The 17,761-nt window shown below is 37.3% G+C and overlaps 1 protein-coding gene and 1 long non-coding RNA gene across 8 annotated transcripts in view; one reads left to right on the top strand and one right to left on the bottom strand.

Annotated features, from left to right (window-relative positions):
* The window catches only part of INPP4B (inositol polyphosphate-4-phosphatase type II B), a 345,664-nt gene that overhangs the window by 81,227 nt on the left and 246,676 nt on the right, over positions 1-17,761 (bottom strand). For all 7 annotated transcript variants that reach the window (XM_042470361.1, XM_042470360.1, XM_042470357.1 and 4 more), the window contains 2 exons: positions 11,442-11,546; positions 10,386-10,494 (listed from right to left, as the gene is read on the bottom strand). In XM_042470361.1, coding sequence (XP_042326295.1) covers positions 10,386-10,494; positions 11,442-11,546 — 214 coding nt within the window. The remainder of the gene's footprint in view (positions 1-10,385; positions 10,495-11,441; positions 11,547-17,761) is intronic.
* LOC121932061 lies at positions 5,565-13,239 on the top strand. The gene is made up of 4 exons (XR_006104257.1): positions 5,565-6,322; positions 8,131-8,393; positions 8,941-9,038; positions 10,418-13,239. It is a non-coding gene; the product is annotated as an uncharacterized LOC121932061 (long non-coding RNA).

Here is a 17,761-nt window from a genome sequence, read left to right as displayed (position 1 = left end):
AAACTTATTTTTTAGATTGTATGCCTTTGGCAGGATTTAATTGTTTTAAAAGCGCCATGTAAATTTAAGGTGCTATAGAAATAAATGATGATAATAATGGTGATGATGATGATTACAGAAACCACACTTAGGCCCATGCATACTGTCCTGAAAGGCCGGCCTGTGGGCGGAGTCAGGGTGCGGCATCCTGATGACACATGCCCTGACTCTGCCCAGGGCACCATGGTGCTGTGTGCTGCTCCGGATGGTGCGTAGCATCATGACACACTTCCGGTGCTGCGTCTGGATGATGCAGCACCGAAAGGGGCACCATATAGCCATGCTGCCATAGCTATGGCACCCTTTGGAAGGCGCAAAAAAGAACCATTTTTTGCGGCTCCTTTTTTGCGTCATCCAAAGGCCGGATCAGAGCCATGGTGTGAGGTTGCTATGGTCCCATACAGACAGACCAAAATAAAACTGCTTTTTGTCACTTTGGAGGTATGCTGTTTAAATGATGCATGCATCCTAAGAGTCCAGAAGCTGCACTCCAGTCCTTAGGACTGGATCGTGGCTTTCATGCCCTGCACCAGAAGCAATAACCTCTGGCCTCTGACCAAGGAGGATATCAAAAGTATACCCTCCCCTGCAGTACCATTTGCTGCATTGCTCCAGTTAGATATTATGTAGCCATCAGTGACATATGTAGCATATGGGCATAAATAGACTTCCTCTCTATCTTCCATTCCAATAGTGTCCATTGTCTTGTTCTATCTGCCCAATTTAGTACCATTCTGATAAATGCACTAAGGAGAATTTCTACTGAGCACATAGTCATTGTTATTCTGTGCTTTCAAGATGTTTCCAGCTAACAACAGACCTTTCATAGGGTTTTCTGGGCAAAATTTGTTCAGAGGAGATTAGGGCCAGGCCAGCTGAGCTGACCCTAGTCCTCCTAATGCTGTACAAAATCAAAACCTTTCTCAGCTTAGGGCCCTTGAAAATTAATTAGGGCTACCATGAGACACGGGCCTGAATCTACAGGAACTAAGCCGAGCAGTGGAGGATACGGAGCCTTGGAGACTTCTCATCCACAGTGTCACCATGAGTCAGGGTCAACTCGAGGGCTGTTAACAATGACAAACCATGATCCTGGCCTGCATTTTGGTCAGCTTTATAGCTGTGTTTTGTGCTGAGACAGTCAGAATTTAGTGTAATTTATCTCCTAACTTTCCATGACCCTTCATTACCCCTTTTTGGGGTTTTCTGCTGACAAATCTTAGCTAGCAGAACTGTTCTGCTGGCAGATTGTTCTGTAGGCAGATCTGTAGTGTGAGATCTGCTGGCAAAAGGGCATTATCATCCACAATTGTAGGTATAAATACAGTGATTCGCTATTATTATTATCAACTTAATGTTATCCTACCACCCCCTATTAAACATGGACTCAAGGTGGCTACAGTGCATGCCTAGGTGTGTGTGTGTGTGTGTATGCGTGTTATTGTGCGTCTTCAAGTCATTTCCAATTTATGGCGACCCAAGGGGGACTCTGTCGTGTAGTTTTCTGAGGCCAAGAATTTTTAGCTTGACCATGGCCACCCAGTGGCTGAGCCAGTAATCAAACTCTGAGCTCCAGAATCCAAGTCCTATTCTCAAAACATTACACCACACTGGTTCTCAGATATGCACCCACCCACCTATCCCCTTCAGAGTTATAACACAGGGAGAAAACTGTTTTAGTTAATACAACTATTTTTGAAAGTACATGGGACAAAGAAGAGCTGCCATTCCTTACAAGCTCTAATACAGCAGTCCTCACATTTAATTCCATAGGCTTCTTAGCTGGTACAGTATACCACAAGGCTTTTGATATAAAAATAAGTAAAACAATTTTAATGTTAAAGCAATCCAAATGTTGTGAAAACATATATTCTTAATATGTTCCCTTCCACTTATTCACATACATTACATACAGACACAAATACAATGAAATCTGATACAAGGCATGCATGCTCAAGATAATTTCTATTACCACTTTTTGATAACAGAATTTAAGATGATAATCTTCACAAATATAAGGAGTGAATAAATGAAGAATAAGGTGGTGAAAAAACTGTCAGATTAGCTTTTTAGTGAAGTGAATACTAATATGATAGTTGAATGCCCAGTTACTTATAACAGAACAAAATGCACTTAAAGGCAAAAATAATGGTTCCTGAATGTAATCTTGTTCATACTGTCTACAAATCTCCTTGTTATATACAGCATATACTTGAAGATATATTTTCAAGGAATCTATAAATATATCTTCTGGGTTAAAGTTGGGTTTGTGGGTTTTTTTGCCCCTTTTGGAGTTTGGAATGTCAGTACTGTACTGCCATCAATATAATGTGTACACATGATTTTAAATAACCACATTGCTTGTTAGATTAGTTTAAATTTAATGCTGAGTTTTGACTTACAGAATTTTCAAAATACAGACTACAAAATTTGCAATACAATTTGAGTAAGTCTTATGTGTTATTGAGTAACCTTCCTTGCACTAATTTCCTAATATATTAAGAACTCAAGTTAACTGCCTGGTTTTAATGATAACACACTATAATTCCACTCCTGCTGTTAAGTGAGTAATTCTTGTAAATGAGTTATATTGTTATCATCTGGCATTGAGTAAAGTTTAATCATTATTGCTATTAACACTATGTATAAATGGTAAAAAAGCTTCATACAGAAAAGAAAATCCCCACTAAGACTGGAAGTCACTTATTACACATATTATGTAATTTATTAATGTTCTTCTGCCCCTCCCATAAACAGACAGCAAACAGTATGTGTCATGATGGAAGGTGCAGTTCTGGAACAGGGACCTGCCGGAATACAACTTACTAGTTGTCATTGGCCCTTTTACACTACACAGTTTTAGAGGTATATTCTATTTTAATTGCCATGGAAACATTCTCTGGGATCCTGGAGTTTGTGGTTTTATGAGACATCAAAGTTCTCTGGCAGAGAATTCTGAACCCTCCTTCATAAAGTGAGTATTGCAGGAATCTGTAGGATGTTGCCATGACAGTTAAAGTGGAATCACAGTGCTATAACTGTGCAGTGTAAAAGGGCCCATGCAAAGGGACAATGGTCAAATCAGATTCCTTCTGGCAGTGGCAAGGGACAGAACTACATCTCTCTGTTATAATATGCAATTCAAATTTTTAACACGTGAGATCTAAAAGGATTTCCAAAATTATTTGGGGTTAGAGTGGAAAGCAAAAATTGTTTGCTCCTTTAATAGGTTTTCCTTCAATAGGTTCAGGGCACTAGACATGGCCTTCCTTTTCCACACTTTATCCTCACAACAATGATCAGGTCAGGCTGAGACACCACACAACCAGGCATGGTGAAAGTGGAAGTCCTACAATTTCTGGAACATCTTGTCTAGGAGGTTTTACAAAGTTGAGGGGTGGGAAAATAAACTGTATTTTCATATAACAAAATGTTTAATGAGTAAATGACATTCAAACCAGCTGGGAATTTAAGACTGAATAGATGGGCTATGAATACGCCTTTTAAATAATTACATGATTAAATAAACATGTATCACAAAAAGTTAATACAAGTGCTTTTTTGAAATACTGAATGAAGTGAGCAAAACCAACAAAACCAAGACTGAACTCTTATTGGCCTGCTTTGAATGTATATTCCCTGAAAGCTAAACTGCATTTTAGCTAGCCAGACACGAGTGGCAGGCCCACCAATGCACACCAGTGAACTAATCTTGGTTAGTTTAAACTACAATTCTTGTTACATCCAAACTGGGGAAATGAGAATTGTTTTCCATGTACTAACCATGGGCTTGTTAACATGGACCAAATAAAATGGTTGCACCCTATTCTGTCTTCATGATGTAAGGCCAGTTCCTCATCAAATCTGCGTCATATCAGCCTTATGTCACTGGACAACAGCAGGGACATATATGTAAACAGCCACCTGGCCTTGCTACAGAAAATATAGATAATGAGGGCATCTGGGCAACTCCAAGGCCAGAACACTCTGGGAGCAGCTTTGAGTATTCTGGCTAGTGTAAATGATCCCTAGGATATTCAGTCACCTCTAAGGATAAGGAAAAGAGGGAGTGAACAGACCTATTGCTATTTGTCATCAACTTGACTTTGGCATATGATGACCCTATGAATGAGGGACCTCCACAAAAGCCCCAGTCACCAACTGCTCTTTTCAGGTTTTGCAAACTCAGGGCAGTGGCATCCTTGATTTCATTAATCCACTTGCAATGCAGTCTTCCTCTCTTCCTCCTGCCTTTTACTTGCCCAGTACTCACTCCTTAATAGGTTAAACTAGTAGTTAGCTTGGATTTTAAGACTGAACATGATTATTGTAAGTAAACTCTCCTTAAAAGCATCTGAGGAAGTAGACTGAAGTCTATGAAAGCTCATACTATCAACTTCTTTTTTTCAGTTGGTCTCAAAGGTACTACAAGATCTCTCTACATATTGATTCTGCAGACTAACACAGCTATATCTTTGAACTGTCCTTAATGTTTTCATTCATTTTCTTGTTAACAGTAATGCATCAAAACCAAGGCCGGTTACATAGTATAATAACATATCAAAACCAAAATTAATTTGATAAAAAAGGGAGTGTCTTAAAGTTCCATTGGAAAAATTGTGCCTTCACTGATCAAAACCTTTCAGAAAATAAATAATCAAACGTTTGATTACATTATATAACCTAATTAAGACCACCAACCTGATTATATCTTGTAGCAACAATTAAAATATGTTTGTTTTATAAAACAAAATATTTTGGCAATAATTCCTATTATTAAGATTATTAACAAAATTACCCACTGTAAAAGAATATTATTTTAAAGAAATATTTCAAAGGAGATATTAAATAATTGTCGGTAATAGTTTTTAATAACTGTAACCTTTGTTCATACTTAAGTTAAAATGTTGATATGAGAAAATAATTGATGCCTTTTACCAATTTAAGAAATACTCGGCATGTGACTTACTTAAGGCATAACAAAAGGAGGACCTAAATCTAAGCCAATGTTGAACATTATGTCTACTGGCTTTGTCTTTCATTTTTGCAATATGCCATCAGGGACAGTTTGCGTTTCCTTGAGGGTTTGTAATGGGGCATTAAAAACCTCATAATGACAAGCCTGTGTATTTTTGCTTTAACACATCTCTTCTGATTAGCTTTTGAATGAAAACGCAAGTCTTTGGTGTACTCTGAAAATGATTTATGGACATTTTAAACACTGGAACGCTGCATCAATTTAACTTACAGCCCATCAACTACATGTTGCTCCACAATGTGGCCTTAAAAATAATAATCTAGGCTGCTATCCACTTTAGTTGAAAGGAAGAATCTTTCAGTTTACAAGAAGATGGAACTTTCTGTATATTTGCAGTGTTGAACAAATTAAGACCAAGCCTAGGCAATTTATTGTGTGCTCTTTGTGTACATTTTTAAGACTATTGCCAACAAAACCTCAGGCCATAATAAATCAATTTGATTCCTGCCTGCTACACCACTTTTTCTTCTAGGTACTCTGTTGTTTTTTTAAAAAAAACAAATGAATAAAATGGCAAAGAATGGTTTATGTATTTCAGATGACATTTTTTTCTTCCAAATCTGAGAATATTCCATGATTATGCAAAGAGCTTGCAGATAATGTTAAAATTAATTTATTACCCTAACTTCCTAAACATTTAAATTCTTTATTTTGACCATTAAAATACCAGATAATGCTATTTCATTGTTTCTACTTATGTTAGATTGTTAAATTCATTTCCAGCAATTATATGTGAATGGTATTACTGTAGTACATTTTTCTACAAATTAACGTATGTACTGTATTAAATGTCTTAGTGTTAGAGATAAATAAATTTGATTGTCATCTTAGCATTACCACTATGTTCTTATTGCTAAATGTTTGATGTAAAGAAGACTAGATAGTCTCTTTTGATGTCTTAGATGCTATTGGTGAAATTGACATTTAAGAAGCTTGATTTTGACAATACCATTTAGGATGGCCAAATATATCACAGACTGGTATTATGAGAATAGGCAGGCAATAATAAGCATGAGAATAAGCATGGAAGTTATAATTTCCTTCTTCCTTTCTATGAAGTTTTTAATTTTTGATCCTTGCTTACAGCAAACCATGAACAAGTATGGCCTATCTGGATGAACTAGAAAATTATTGGTAAACAGGGGTAGATGTTCCTAACCGAATGATGTGAGCAGTGGAGACTGGTTGCTCTAATGTCAGTGATGGCTGTGGGCTTTTGTTTGAACACTAAAGAAGCAATACAAGGTGGCTAAACCATTTTGCAGATATGGTTCATTATTTTTGATAGTTCCTTTAAACTTGGGAACAAACCCAGAGGGGAATAATTGCTCCACAGGTAATGGACTCATCAGCCTCTATACTATGATATGAAGGGAAAAGGAAGTTTGTGAACCTGAAGCACATTGTGAATGCTCATTCCTGTTGTGCCAACCCATGGTTTGGTCTGAAAATCCCCCCAGAACTTTCCCACATAACTTTATCTAATTATCTCTCAGGTTCTTCAGCTTAAGAAAAAGAGTAGCTTGATTTGGGAATGCTCACCAGTTTACCACTAATCTCCATCTGCCTCTTAAAACAAACTGCAGAAATAGTTCAGTGACAGAATAGGTGCCCTACAAGAATGCTACAAAAGTGATGGTCTGTCTACCAGATGAAACAGGTGTGGTTCTGCACCCCTCTCTTAGACTGAGTGACTGAGGATCCTTGCTACCTGTCAGCTAATTCTAGATTCTGTCTGGGTTATTGTTATCAGCTTCTAGTCATCTTAGTGCCCAACTCATGATGGTGATTAAATCAGACAGGCCAAGTTAACATTAATACTTCACCCAGCTATTCTCAGGTATTAGAATTTCAGGATCTTTATATGGGAAATGAGCATGCTCTTTAGGACTCTTTTAGGGGGGATACAGACAGCTGAAAAGGGGTGGCTTAGAGCCCCCACTTTTAGGCTGGATTGGGGCCAGGGCAAACAGATGCCTGGCCCCAATCCTGCCAGATTCTGTCCCCAAAAGGAGCAGATAAGATCCACTCCTTTTTGGGATGGAAAAAAAGCTGCCCCTTCCCCCAAAGAGTCAGCTTTTCTTCCCAAAAATCTGCTCTGGAGAAACTGGCATCTAAGTGCTGTGCCATCAAGCAGGAGAGAAGCTGGCCAGTGTGTAATCGCCAATCTGGCTTCTCTCCTACTTGGGAGTGATGTGTGTGTTAACACCACACCACCAAGCTAGCTCCAAGCAGGGCTATACTGGCCATCTGTTTCAGCCCTTAGACTACTTATTGTAAACATTTATAGATGTAGGGGAAAAAAACCCCATTCCCATTAGGGAGAAACACAGACATAGCAATAGCTCAGCACTAAGGCTTCATTACATTCAATTCATTGCATGTAAGGCATCATACATTTCATTACATCATATCATAAGGCCATCAAGATTTACCCTTTCATCAAGACTTTTCACAGGGCCCTTATCTCCATATCCAGCCCTTTAACAGGCTTGGTAATAAATAGCCATTAAACCATTTAATACAGTCATTTATCCATCATAATCATCAGGTTCTCCACATTTATATAGTTTGCCATAGAGATTGCTAAGGCATTTTACAGACATTTTGCTAAGGCTTTCACTTGTACAAAATTCTATTCCTTATATCATATTCATATAATTTAGCCATCTTAAATCATACAATTTAGTCTATAATCCATTTGGGTATATATTTTCATCTGTTTGAGGAGTTATATCTCCTCATTCAGCCTGTGACTGCTTCAATTTTGGTGACAGGGAAATCATAGAATGGCTTTCACCTATGTCATCCCACATTCTCTTAAGAAATTGGGCTTTGGGACAAAGAAATTTGGAAAGTTTATCCAAAACCTGAAGCCATGTCTTATGCTGGGCCTAACCTCTTCCTTTGGCTGTTTAGAAGAGGGGGGTGAAGGGGAGGAAGAAGCTGGCATCTTGCTTTGGTGGAAAGGATTTCTTTTGTATATTTAAAGGGGAGGAGGCTGTCTGCCTTGAATCATCTGAAAAATATGTGCTGTTTCTTTCTTTATTCAGTTTTTCACTTGGCAAGCCTTCTAGAGAGGGTACAGAAGGTGATGTTCTGCCTCTCTCCTGATATGTTTACTCCACCTGAGAACCCTACTAGAGAAGGCTCAGCAGAAGAACATAGTTCTTACCAGTTGTTCTCTGTTTGTGGGCTCCTCTGAAGAGGACCTGTTGTTTAATGGAAAGCCAGCTCACCTTAGGCAAGCCCTTTGGAATCATCAGTTGCTGTCTCTTCTGGTTCCTCTGGAGAGCATTTCTCTAGCCTGGAAAAGGTAAGCTCTGATGTTTTATGCTCTAAACCTCTTTAAAACTGGTTGTCGGCTGTGGAAAATAGCTAACTTTAAATCTGCTTCAGCTCTGTTGGAACACATTATTTTAATCTTTAAAGATCTCCTATAGAACTGAGTTACTTCATTTATGTCAGTCTCAGTTTACATTGTGAGTTCAGGAGTGCAACACTATGTAAATTGAGACCTGCCTGTAGTAAGCCATTAAAATTCATTCACAGCTGAGATTTAAAAAACATACAAAATATCAGTTACTGATTTTGTGCTTTGTGTTTTTCTCGCTGTATAATAACATTTGTGTGTACTTAATATTCATAAGAATTTTTTTAAAAAAAGAACATCTGTTATGAGACTACTGGAGTCTAAACTTTATGAGAGATACACACATACATGCATGCATCCATCCCCAGATTACCTGGGAAGATAATCTCCTCTTCCCTTTCAAATTTCATATAGTGAACAGCTAACATTTTGAAATCTGCTCACATTATATTTTGTATGATATCTCAACATGCTGTTTCTTCCGTACCAGGTCTCAGAGAGGTGCTCCCAGTTGTAAAACAGAGAAGAATTGAATTTTAAATGCTGACTATGGAAAATGCTAACTGTACTCAAAGCATCTTTCAGATGGTAAATAAACATCTACATGCAAAAATGCTATGTAATCATGTCATGGTGAAACTATTTTCTTAATTTAGAGCCCAAAAGGTCTTGGAAACACTTCTGTTTCATTCAACTCTCGGGAAGAATATTAATAGGAGTGTGATTATTTTAACATTTATTTTTTCTATTTCTAAAGAAAAAATTGTGAAGAAAGAAGCAATGTAGGGTTTTTTGTTGTTGTTGTCTTAATGGAGGCACTGTGTTTTGCAGTGGGAGAGACAGAAAGGAAATGAAGACAAAGATGCACATATGTGCCATTAAGCAGATTCATAAGGATTCACACACTAGAATTGTACAGATGTCTGAAATTTTAATTCTTTTATAGGTTTTCAGCAGATATTTTTATATTGTGATGTTTTACCTGTACTTTATTGTTTCCTGTCTTGTAAGCCGCCTTGATAATGCAATTGGAAAGGCGGGATATAAATAAAAATTATTATTATTATTATTATTAATTATATTGGTCTAATGAATCCCCTTCAGTGTTCTGCATTTCTCATTCTATTACATATTTTAGCTTAATATGCTATCTGGTGATGTTTCCCTAAGATTAAGTTTTAAAATAAGAAATTTCAAGGGTATCAGCAAGTGTTCCATTACAATTCTCAATAGGAACAGACAAATCTATTAATTTAGGGTTTTTAGTTCATTGATTTTTTCAAACTCCTATACTTAAAAAAATTCCTATCTTCAATCCAAATGTTGAGGAACTTTTTGTTTAAATTTTGTTGAATTTCACAGGAAAACATTTATGCACTTTTCTACAACTTTCTCTTAAGGCATGCATTTTTACATGACTTTTGCTCCAATATACACATTTTTGTGAGGGGTTTTCCTAATTTAATGCATTTGAACAATGTACTGTATATTTTCTGATATATGTATTTGTGGAGAACTCCATTACATAACTTAGAGTAAATCTGTGCAGTGCAAGTTTCTATGGATGAGTTTCAGTTCATTTATTGGTTCAAAGGGGCTTGAATCAAATGTAAACAAAACAAACACCTCTTATTCATATTTTCAGCTAGTGCCACAAAAGAATTCTTATGTGGATTATCATAGTAATGTTCATGATAGCAAATGTCTTTTACATCTTGAAGCCTAATTATTTTACCAACTAGTCCACAAAATTGAACCCTAGATGAGCTCTCATTTGAACTTACTCAAATGATCAAAAATTATGCACACAGACATTTGCATAAGCTTCTCTATTTTTCTACTGTATCCAAGTCGCAAACATATTCCAAAATTATTGTTAAATAGGGAATATTGAGTTATGCTTAGTTTCATGGTGAGTTATTGAAAACAACTTACTTTCGTCTTTCTCCTTCAAATTTATTCAACAGTTTCTGAAGACCACCATTTTTAAATCCCTGAAAATGTGCTGCCGGTGCCCCTACTGTGATGACATCATAAAGAACATCTGCAATAGGAATAGACAAATATTGAGATTTAAAGGTGCACATGAAAAGACAAGGACACATTGCTTATAATAGCAGAGTGTTCCTCTTTTGGAAACACATGCCTCTTATTCCAGAAAGCTTCAATAAGATTGAAGGGTGTGGCTTAAAATGTTTTACTATGCTATTCCTGGATATTTGCATCAAACAAACATAAAAACTTATCTCAGAGAAAAGTCATCTGAAAGTATTGACTCTAAGGTGTGGATCAATGGGAAATTGTAGCTTTCTTACAGCAAAGGCTTCTTAGGTGGTGGGGGGAAAATCATTTCTATAATTTCACCAACTTACACTACTCTTGCTTTGTTGGCAGTAAAACAGAACAACAGTACTTTCTTAATATGATTTAGTGTGGCATGATATTATTCTTTGACATTTAACTCCAACCTCATTCCCATCTTATTGTAATTTGTACCACACCCCTCAAGGTATGTGGCAGCTCAAGTGGTTGTGATGCTGACTCTGTTGATTGCAAGATCGGCAGGTTGGCAGTTTGAGGCCCAGGTGATGGGGTGAGCTCCCATTACTAGTCCCAGTTTCTGCCAACCTAGCAGTTCAAAAGAATGCAAATGCAAGTAGATAAATAGATGCCACTTTGGTGGGAAGGTAAACAGCGTTCTCAGTAATCATGTTGGTCACAAGATCACAGAGTAATCTCTGATAACACTGGCTCTTTGGCTTAGTAACAGAGATGGGCACCACCCCTTCTGGTTGGACACGATTTGACAACCTTGTCAACAGGGAATACCTTTACCTTTTACCACACTCCTTCTCCTTTTCCTTCCACCTTTACCTTGACACATCCCCTTATTGCCACCATTCTAGAAGTGAACTTAGCAAAACACAGCCATCTAGGAGTCAGGTTTTGCAACAGAACCTGAACCAAGTTTGTAATCAGACTGTAGTTTACCTTTCAACCGTGGACTGTGCACATACATTCTTTGCAGATGTAGATTGACTGGAACGAATTCTAGAGTTTTTTCCCCTTTACTACAACTTGATTTGAAGGAAGAACCTGGAAAGTGAACGTTTAAAAATTAATTATCTGAAGATGTTCACCAGATATTTTTTTTCTTGCAATTAACATGCCAGGATAATTCCATGTTGTGCAACATTTCATTGGCATAATGTTGGTAGAACTAAAAAAAAAAAACCTTTATTTTTAATGTGTTATTGCACATTATGAACAGTGGTTTTTACTGTTTCTCTTAGCACATATCTCAAAAGCAGCTGTCAATATATTTTTTAATTCTCAGAATTGGTATCTTTGCCTCACCTATCCTAATATCTGTGTCTTATGCAGATTTTATTCGATTCTACTTTATTTTATTTATATCCCACCTTCCTCCTGGCATGGGACCCAGGGTAGCTTTTCTTAATAGTCTTACTATAGAAAAATTGTACAAAGTATCAATTAGTTCAGAGTTTTAATTGTTTTATGATTATGCATTTACATGTTTGTGAAACATGCTGGGACAAAGAACACACTGGAGCACCACCACAAACTACTTCATTCTTTTATTGAGAACATTTTTTTATTTTTAAAAAAACACCAAAGGTTGGCCAACTTGTGACAATCAGGCATATGAGTGAGTCCTGGGTGTGTCCTGAAAACCCTGAATATAAAAGAAGCTCCCAGAAGAGGACCTTTCCTTCCACTCTTCCCCAGTGTAGTCCCCTGAAACCTCTGAAACAGTGTTGCTGAAAGGTCTAGGCCTCTAAACCAGAGGTAAGGCATAAGCACCTTACATGAATAGAGTCCCATGTCTCTATGTAGATTCTCTCTTCCCTGATATCTGAACTTACCACATTCTAGAAAACCCCATGATCCTCAGGAGAAGCATACTGTGGGCATCAGTGATCTGAACAGCAAGCATGAATAAAAAGCCTCTGTCACTGTGGGATGCTATGGTCTATCAAGACTTTCTTATAGGTCTTCAACAAAATGCACATGGATTTGATAGTTATCCTTGTGAAAAGATATTTAGCACTCATTTCTTAAGCTACAAACCCCTCAATCAGTGCAACTGAATGCCATACGTTTTTTTCCAGGCTTCCAGTCCATAAAGTGGGATGCCTTTTCATGCAGGAAACCCATCAGGGCTAGCTGAAGCCTTCTTGTTGTACTGAAAAACTTAGCTCAATCCACTACTACAAAAACTGAGAGGAGAATTTCCTTCTATTCATGCCTCTGAGGATACAATATGAAAAAAGAATAGCTTCCAATTGGCAAAAGGGTCAGAAAAAGCTGCATTCTACCCACCTATCTGAGTAATTTATAGACTCAGAGGAAGGCAGTGTGGAAACATCTTGCATTTAGGATATGCAGATATGCACCATATTACTAGCAAAAAACAGGGAAAATGTGGAAGGCCTACTGAAGAAAGTTAAATGTTACATTAAGGAAAAAAGTGCCAAAACAATGTTACAGCTGAATGTTAAGAAATGGCCCCAGAGATCTACATAAAGTTAATAGTGTATTAGTTGATTATTTTCTATGCCTTGGCTCATTCACAAACCAAAATAGAGACTGCAATCATGGAATCAGAAGACTAAATTAAGAAGAAACTAGATTAAATTGTCAAGTGTAAAGATATAGCATTGAATACCAATGTCAGAATCATCCATGCCATAGTATCTCCATATTCTATGTACGGTTGTGAAAGCTGAACAAATAAGAAACCTGACAGGAAAAAAAAAACCAACTAATTTGAATGTGGTGCCTGAGAAGAGTTCTACAGAAAGAATCGATTATCAAAAGACAAATAAATCAGTCAAAGAACAAATGAAGTCTGAACTCTTCCTAGAAGCCAAAATGACTACATTGAGGCTATCATACTTTGAATATATTATGACACAACAAGACTTATTAAAAGGCTATGATCCTGGGAAGATAGGAAGACCACTACAGATGGTTTGACAGAATAAAGAAAGCTATGGCTCCCAGTCTGCCAGACCTGAGCAGGGATGTTGATGACAAGAGCTCTTGCAGATCTCTTTTGGCGACTGTCATTACTCAAAGCTGACTTGATGGCAAATAAAACAAACAATGTACCTTGGACCTATATGGTGGACTAAGATAGGAGCACCTCTGCCCTTTTGCCAAAACATATATAGAGTGTCTTTGTCCCTGGATTCCTGTCATCTCTCCTGATCAACAAAATATTTGGCATATGTTGCAAATGCCCAGTTAATGTCCTTTGTATGAGTAGTTTATCCCTAGGAGATTAGTATAGAATCGCAAGCTACACTGTTTTGCATATTTGTTTTTGTACCTGTTCTATAGGAGCCAGCATGCCATAGTGGTTTGAGCACTGGACTACTACTCTGTACACTAGGGTTTGAATTCCTGCTCAGCCATGGAAACTCACTGAGTGACCTTAGGAAAGTTGCACACTTTCAACCTCAGAAAACTCCATAATAGGTTTGCCATAAGCGGAAAACAATTTGAAGACACAGCAGCAGCAGCAGCAGCAGCAGCAGCAGCAGCAGCCCTATTCTATAGTGCAGGGGTAGGCAACCTGCGGCCCGGCGAGGCCTTGGGACCGGCCCCAGCCCGGTCCTGCCACCGATTACCACCCGGGGCCTTTGGGGGACAACTGTCTATAGAAGCCTCAGAAACATGCATTTATATTAACATTTTTTTAAAAATCAGCAATTTTTTTTTGCGTGTCCTCCATTTTTTTAAAAAAGTGTCTTCCATTTGAAAATTTTGTCCTACATTTGTCCTGGTTTATTTATATAATTTTTTTTTTAAAAAAATCATTTAATTATTTTTTGGCTTCGGCCCCCCAGTTGTCTGAGGGACAGCAACCCGGTCCCTGGCTCAAAAAGGTTGCCTACCCCTGCTCTAGTGTCTAACATTATGATAAAAATGCATGATACAAGTGAAATAAACTAACAAAATCTGTTTCCCTTCATGTCTCTTACTATATATCTGTAATAAATCTCCTCTCGGTTTTGAGATTTGGCATGTGGACTTCTCACCAAATATAAGAGACAGGTTTTTTTCCCCTCACATGTCTTCTCACTAGGTATCAATATGAGTTTTATCTAATACATTATCTCAATAATGGGAAGAGGGGGAGGATAAGACAGGAGCTGGTTGCCTGCCCATGTGACAGGAGATTTACATCTTGTAGTCACTTCACCCCAGGCAAAAGGCTTATAGACAGAGTCAGAAAAAAATGGGTAGTAGGAAATAGTTAGTTTGACTGGATGGAATCACAAGCATGTGAGCAGAAGATATTAAGATATCTGCCTCCCTAAGCAACGGCGGCATGTAGCATGTAGTTACAACACACAGACAGAGTTTTCAGCTATTCTCTATTTTTATTTCTATTTACTATATTTAAGCCGAAAGAACTTTCATTGTAAGGACTCTGAAAGCAGCCTCCAAATGGTACAATTTGTGAAAGGAGTTGCATGGATTAGATTTATGCAGAGGAAAAATGTGGTGGTATGGGCATGATAGGACCGGTGCGTCTATTCTATCTTCATCATTAGGAAGCAGGAGCATGCTTTTGCATTGGTAAAACCAGGAAGGATGGGGGACTTACCAAACAAGTATTTTTATAAACAAATTAATGACTTATCTAATGCTAGCCTGCAAGTTTACAGCTGAGAGCTGAGTCACAACCTCAGCCTCTGCAATGCATCAGTTGCCAAAATCCACTATGCTAAACTTTTCATAAGGTCTAGAAATGTCTGTGCCTTTACATGATGTGTTCTGCCCTCTCACTACTTTAATTCCTTCTTACCTTCTTATCTTACCACAACAAGCCAGGAAGTCTACATGTAGGAAGTAGAATGGAAAGAATATTTGAAAATATTCCTTTAAAAGTGGGGCAAAAAATTGTGTTTCTTGAGTCTTGATAAATTATGATGAGAAGAATCCTGGATTGATGTGAATTTTTGCAATTTGGGACTTATTCTGCACAAAATTTGCATTTTTCCTTCAAAAAGGAGTACTTCTGCACCAATAATTTTCTGCACAGGGAATTTTCCTGCTAAAATTTGTGAATTTTGCACAGAATAAATCATTAACTACAGCATTCTCTGCACGGATCAAATTTTCTGTACAAAAATACTATGTTGAAATTTTGTATGGAATAAGTCCCAAGCTATGAGTTTTCAAAAACTGTTCAATTTTCAAAGACTTTCTCACAAGGGGAAGAATATAGCTAAAATTATTCTACTTCTCTTGAGAATGAAATTAGTGAAGAATTTCATCCCTAATACAATGGACCCTATGTATCTGCTAAGCTTTGAATCCCTTATGAATATCAGGATACCTCACGGATGCTGAAGTCCCATTAAATACAATAACATAGCAAAACGGTGTACCTTATATAAAATGGTAAAATCAAGGTTTACTTTTGGGACTTTATATACAGTCAAAATATTTTCAAGCCATGGATACAGAATTTGTGGATACAGAGGGCTAACTGTATTTGGCAATTATTGTTAACATGTCTGAAACATAGTATGATGTTGTTATAAGAGTGTCTTATAACTCCAAGAAGCACAGTTTTCTATGTCAGATTCTATCATTAACTGAACATTCCTGAGTTAATTGTTGTATAACATAAAGAAAGAAGAGTTCAGTTAGTATGTATAGGCACAAAATTTGTTCATATCACAGCATAGCACTCCCGAACTAGAACTCTGTAGCATATTGGCATGGACTTCCATTAATTTCTTGGCCACAAAGAGAAGAAACAGAAATAGGGCAGGGGAAGAGAGCTCTTGAAGAGAAGATCTAAACAGTAAATGAAAGGCCATCATAAGCTTATTTGGCATGACTTGCTTCCTATGGTGGTGGTAGTGGTGGGGAAGCTAGCCTGCATCAGTTTATGCATCCATGGTTGTACCAACTTTTTAAAGCTTCCTATAGCACTGAGCTGTTTAAAGAAAACTGTGTAAGCAAAAGTCTGTATGAAGCCCAATGCCTGAATATTTGTTGTCTATGTTTTGAAAAAACTCAAGGATAAAAATCTCTAAACAGAATGAATTTAATGATTCTTCCAGCAAATCCACAGAAAACAATTTTAAATTTGTAATGATCAGCTTCAGTGGTACAAGTCTTAATCTAAGCTTTTAAACCCATGTAGAAAAAGAATTGTAAATTACTTTGTGACCTACATGTTCAGCCAGAGCAAGTATAATTTCTAGTATTGAACACCTGTAGTTTTGTTACATCACAGATGAGAACAACTCAAAATGAGGTAATTCTCTGAAGCTAAATTGGTCTTAGTCCAGCTAGATGTACCTGTACCAGAAGCCACCTGAGAATAATCTGGTTGCAACTGTAAACTCCTTGTAGGATGGATGAGGAATAAGATGATGTGTGCATGTACACTCAGAGAGAAATAAATGTGTATAAACCTTCAGACAATTATGTTAAAACTAAGAGTACTGGAAAACAGTACAGTGATTATATATGTGAAGCATTTATGGAGAAATATACAATTATTATGGATTTAGGGCTGGTAACCTCTTGGAATAATGGGGGCAACATTTTCGGTTGAACAAGTGCTTGGGAATCACACATCCACAGCAGCTTGATTTTAGGAGGAGGGATAGAGCTCAATGAAGTTTTAATGAAACAAATTACATAAAATTGAAAACAGGAAACAACGTTTTCAATTATTTCTCTTTTGGGTTAAAAGTAGGAACGTGCAGCTGCAACCTGATGAAAGACTTGCTGTCTTTCATGTTCCTGACACAGAAACAGACAATCTTTCTGTTATTTAAGAACAGGGGCTTCCTGATTGGTTTCTGCACTAGACTCATTCCCAGGTTAGTATTTTAAGAAGAGTAACTTAAACCAGAAACTATTTGAAGGCATACAACAATAACAACCAGGAGGAAGGCGGGTTATAAATAATAGAATAATTATAACAACAACAGCAACAAAACAACAACTTTCTGAAAACAAATGTTTTGAAATATATCCCAGTGCTTACATGTGACTCTGTGATACTACATTAAATTTAGTAAATGAAAATGGTATTTATAGGGTGAAGTGGGCAGTTGTAAAATACAGGATGGTCTGAATTTTCTTCTACATCTGCACTGAAATTTTTAATGCACACAGCTATCTCATTTAGAGGCAGTCAGCTTGGCACAAACAGCCAGATGCCCTGGCATGGCAATAGAAGAGGAAGAGGTCTTTTTTAAATTGAGGGGCTATATAACAGTGGCTGTGCTAACTGGAGGATTCTGGGA

Source organism: Sceloporus undulatus, chromosome 5, assembly GCF_019175285.1.
Source record: "Sceloporus undulatus isolate JIND9_A2432 ecotype Alabama chromosome 5, SceUnd_v1.1, whole genome shotgun sequence".
NCBI lineage: Eukaryota > Metazoa > Chordata > Lepidosauria > Squamata > Phrynosomatidae > Sceloporus > Sceloporus undulatus.
The sequence above is the reverse complement of the archived record's forward strand: the minus strand, read 5'-3'. Positions and strand labels throughout refer to the sequence as shown.